The following is a 3,923-nucleotide window of genomic DNA, read 5'->3' as shown; positions in this document are numbered from 1 at the left end:
TGTTAGACCTATGAATGCAAACATAGGGTATCTATCCTTCTCTGCCTGACTTATTTCGCTTAGCATGACACCCTTGAGGTCATTCCACTTTCCTACAAATGGCCATATGTCATTCTTTCTCATTGCCATGTAGTACTCCATTGTATATATATACCACATCTTCTTGATTCACTCATCAGGTGATGGACATTGAGGCTCTTTCCATGATTTGGCTCTTGTTGACAGTGCTGCTATGAACATTGGGGTACATATGCTCCTATGCATCAGCACTTCTGTATCCTTTGGGTAAATCCCTAGCAGTGCTATTGCTGGGTCATAGGGGGGTTGTAAATTTTTTTATCTGAAAAATATTGGATAGGATATTAAGTCATAGATTATTGGAGTTTTTTTTTTTTTTTAAGTTTTATTTTGTACTTGGCATTGTTTTCTTGGGTTTCTCTCTCTCTCTCTCTTTTTTTTTTTTTTAGTTTTTACTTTAATTCCAGTTAGTTAACATACGATGTTATATTAGTTTCAGGTGTTTGTTTAGTACAGTGATTCACCAGTTCCATATGTTGCCTGGTGGTCATCATGATAAATTCACACCTCAATCCCATCACCTATTTCACCCATTCCTTTGGTAACCAACTATTTATTCTTGAGAGGGAGAGAAAAGGAATCCAAGGCGGTCTTCCCACTGTCAGTGCAGAGCTCACTGCGGGGTTTGAACTCACGATCCAAGAGCTCACGAGCTGAAGTCAGTTGCTTAACAGACTGAGCCACCCATGTGTCCCTGGTCATCTATTATTTAACAAGAACCCTGAAGAGAGAAGTTCTGGGAAGGGAAGTTGGATTCCTAAGTTGGTGGGTCTCACCATCTGGTGGCTCAGGAGTGAATTGGCCTCTTCACTGAGGAGACCCAAAATTTCATGATCTAGAGTGGTTTCTGGAGCTGGTTGTTTTCATGAAAAGATTCTAGTCCTCTGTGGTGGGGATATATGCCTGGTAGCCAGCATCATAGGAGCAAACATCATTGTAGAAAAGAATTAACCTTGCTTTGTTTTTCTCTTTTCTTAGTTGCAGGAAGAGGCCGCGGCCGAGGAAGAGGAAGAGGACGTGGTCGGGGTAGAGGAAGAGGGGGTCCTAGGCGATAATGTCTCTCAAGATTACTGTTTCAGAGTGATACGTGATTTGGAATATTTTTTGTACAGGTTTTGTTTGTTTATGTCAGTTTTTAATAAACATAAATGTAGGACACAGTTGTCTATTGACTGTCACATTTTAATAGTTTATATAGATTCGTGATATTTACATAGTGGGAGCTAAGCATTACTATTAGGCAATCCCAGACTAATTTCATTCTTAAATCAGGCTTTTAAATTTTGAACTAAAATTTTTGTATGAATGTATGTAGAATATATACCTATTTCACATGCACTGAATATGTATTTTATTGTTTTACTTTCACTCCATTCTGTGGAACCTGCCTACAAGTGAAATAATAAGTTCTTTTCGGTACTTCAGAAATTAACGTCCTCTGGTTTGGGTCTAAAATTGATTCCCTTTTCCTGAGTTTTACTTTACTTTATGGAGACTTGCATACTTAGTAAAAGATGATAGTCCTCTTCCAATTCAGTGGTCTTAGATTTTATTGTCCCCATTAATGGATTTTTGTTGTAATAGTCTCAATAGAATATAGTTTTACCTTTTCTTGAGTTGAAAGTGCAGATAACCCTCACTGGAGCTGCTGGAACTCGGGATGCCAGGTGTACCTGTTGATGGCTCCTTTATCAAGTACTTTTACAAGTCCTTTAAGAACAAAATGAAAGAAACCTACTTTGACAACAAAATTGAATTTTTTCCAGTTGCAGTTGGTTTAGCTTAGAGAAAAATCCTGACAGTATATGTGGTTCCTTGAGAGGTTCCTACCATTTGTTCACATGCTAAGGGAGAAAACCTGAGAGCTGGGGTGGAGTGGGGGGGAAGGCGACTAAATCTGTATTTACATTTAATCATGCACATGGGGTTTGGTTTTGTTTTTTAAATGTGAAGGAAATTTTCTGCACAGATTGTCTAAAAAGAAGGTGTAGGCCCTTAAGAGGGCTCTGTAAATTGAGAGAGAGAGAAGTACATTTGTGTGTTTTGTGTGTCTCATTCTTTTCTATCTTGGGTCTGTGGTGCGCCTATTACTTGAACCGGACATGGAAGGCACGGGAGCACATTGTTGCTGTGTGGGGGAGGGCAGATTTTAAGGGGGCGGGCAGAGCCGAATTTGCACATGTGAATAAACAGGAGTTGACTTTTCCTCTCGTGGAGCGTATGGGCTAAAAGGGAAGCAGAATTGAATAAATATCAGTAGCTAATGACAAATTGTGAATGTTCTGTTGATAAAGAGTACTTCACAATACCTGATCTGTTTTAAAAGCAGGTTGTATAGGAAATTCATTTTGATTTTAAGTCAAATGCCAAAGTAACAAGCTTTTAACTATTTTTTTGGCGGAATTTTAAAGTCTAGAGATTTACAGAAACAAATTTAAGTGTAAACTAACACACAGTTGATATAGATTGAGTTTATTCCACTAGAGGTCGTTGTTTCGTTTTTATGTGAAAACAATTGGAAGAAAAAGCTGTTTGAACTGACTGCCATTTTTAGCTGTAAAAGAAGCCCTGCAGTGAATAGAAAAAGATCAGACTGTGATATGCTTCCCTTGACCTTTTTTCCTGAAGAAAGTATAAAGGATCTTAGTGTTGCTGCATTTTGCACATAAATGATCTCTCTTAAAGCTTAAGGTTTTATATGTGAAAGTTTTCTTAAATGTATTAGTTCAGGTAGAAAACCATAAGTGAAATTATAGAAAGTAAAATTTCATGTATGTTTTAATCTATTATGATTATGTTGGGTCATGCAAGATAGCTTAGTACTTTGAAATGTATTAATATAGAGGTGCCATTGCATGGCTCAGTCCATTGAGTGTCTGGCTCTCCATTTCGGCTCAGGTCATGATCCCAGGGTCATGGGAATGGGCCCCTCTTCCCTGCTTGGAATCCTCTCTTTCCCTCTGCCCATCTCCCCCACGCTCTCTTAAAAAAGAGAAATGTATCAATATAGGTAGCAAACAAAATTCACACGATCCTCTATGACAGATATCAGAATAATATTTAATAACAGCAATTATTAAATTCATTTACATGAATAACAGAAATTGTTCCTGAAATATAATTCCTTAACATGATGAAGACACTATCTTAAGTCAATAGCAGATATTTCCAGAGACATTCCAGTTAAAATAGCAACAGAAAAGAATGTCTGGGGTCACCTGGGTGGCTTGGTTGGGTGACCAACTTTTGATTTTGGCTCAGGTTCTCCTGGATCATGGTATTGAGCCCCATGTCTGGCTCCTCACTTGGAGCATGGAGCCTACTTGGGATATTCATTCTCTATCTCTCTCTCTCTCTCTCTCTCCCTCTCTCTCTCTCTCTCTCTCTCTCTCCCCCTCCCCCTCTCTCTCCCTCCCTCCCTCCCCTGTTTGCTCATATGTGCTTTCTTTTGACAACTTTATAGAAAAAAAAAAATCCATGACACTGGTCTTTGTTATTTAATGTGAAAATTCTCATGGGAATATTTACTATTTTTTTGTCTAGGAACATGATAGTGTGCCATTTTTCTGAACACGTTTTTCAGTAAATGTTTAAAGTTTTGTTTATTTCATATATCAGGGATAAAGTTAGTAGATTAGTGATTCATTTTAGAAAAATAACACCAAAGTTTCTAGACGTTAAGTGCAGTTGATTCTTATTAACAGTAGTTCTGTGGTAATAAAGTTGTGGAGAACCCTGCAATAGTGAATACTGACCATTGCTCCTAAAGTAAGTACAGGGCTAGGTTTCTATGTCAACATTTTCATCAAAGGATTAGGACATAACCTTGGTTTGTGTGTCTATTT

The 3,923-nt window shown here is 38.0% G+C and overlaps 1 protein-coding gene across 1 annotated transcript in view; it reads left to right on the top strand.

Moving 5' to 3' along the window:
• The window catches only part of SNRPD1 (small nuclear ribonucleoprotein D1 polypeptide), a 13,171-nt gene extending 10,839 nt beyond the window's left edge, over positions 1-2,332 (top strand). Inside the window, exon 4 of the mRNA XM_029922746.1 lies at positions 1,057-2,332. Within this exon, the coding sequence (XP_029778606.1) occupies positions 1,057-1,133 (77 nt within the window). The 3' untranslated portion in view covers positions 1,134-2,332. The remainder of the gene's footprint in view (positions 1-1,056) is intronic.
• The last annotated feature ends 1,591 nt before the right edge of the window (positions 2,333-3,923 follow it).

Source organism: Suricata suricatta, chromosome 14, assembly GCF_006229205.1.
Source record: "Suricata suricatta isolate VVHF042 chromosome 14, meerkat_22Aug2017_6uvM2_HiC, whole genome shotgun sequence".
In the NCBI taxonomy this organism is placed as follows: Eukaryota; Metazoa; Chordata; class Mammalia; order Carnivora; family Herpestidae; genus Suricata; species Suricata suricatta.
The sequence above is the reverse complement of the archived record's forward strand: the minus strand, read 5'-3'. Positions and strand labels throughout refer to the sequence as shown.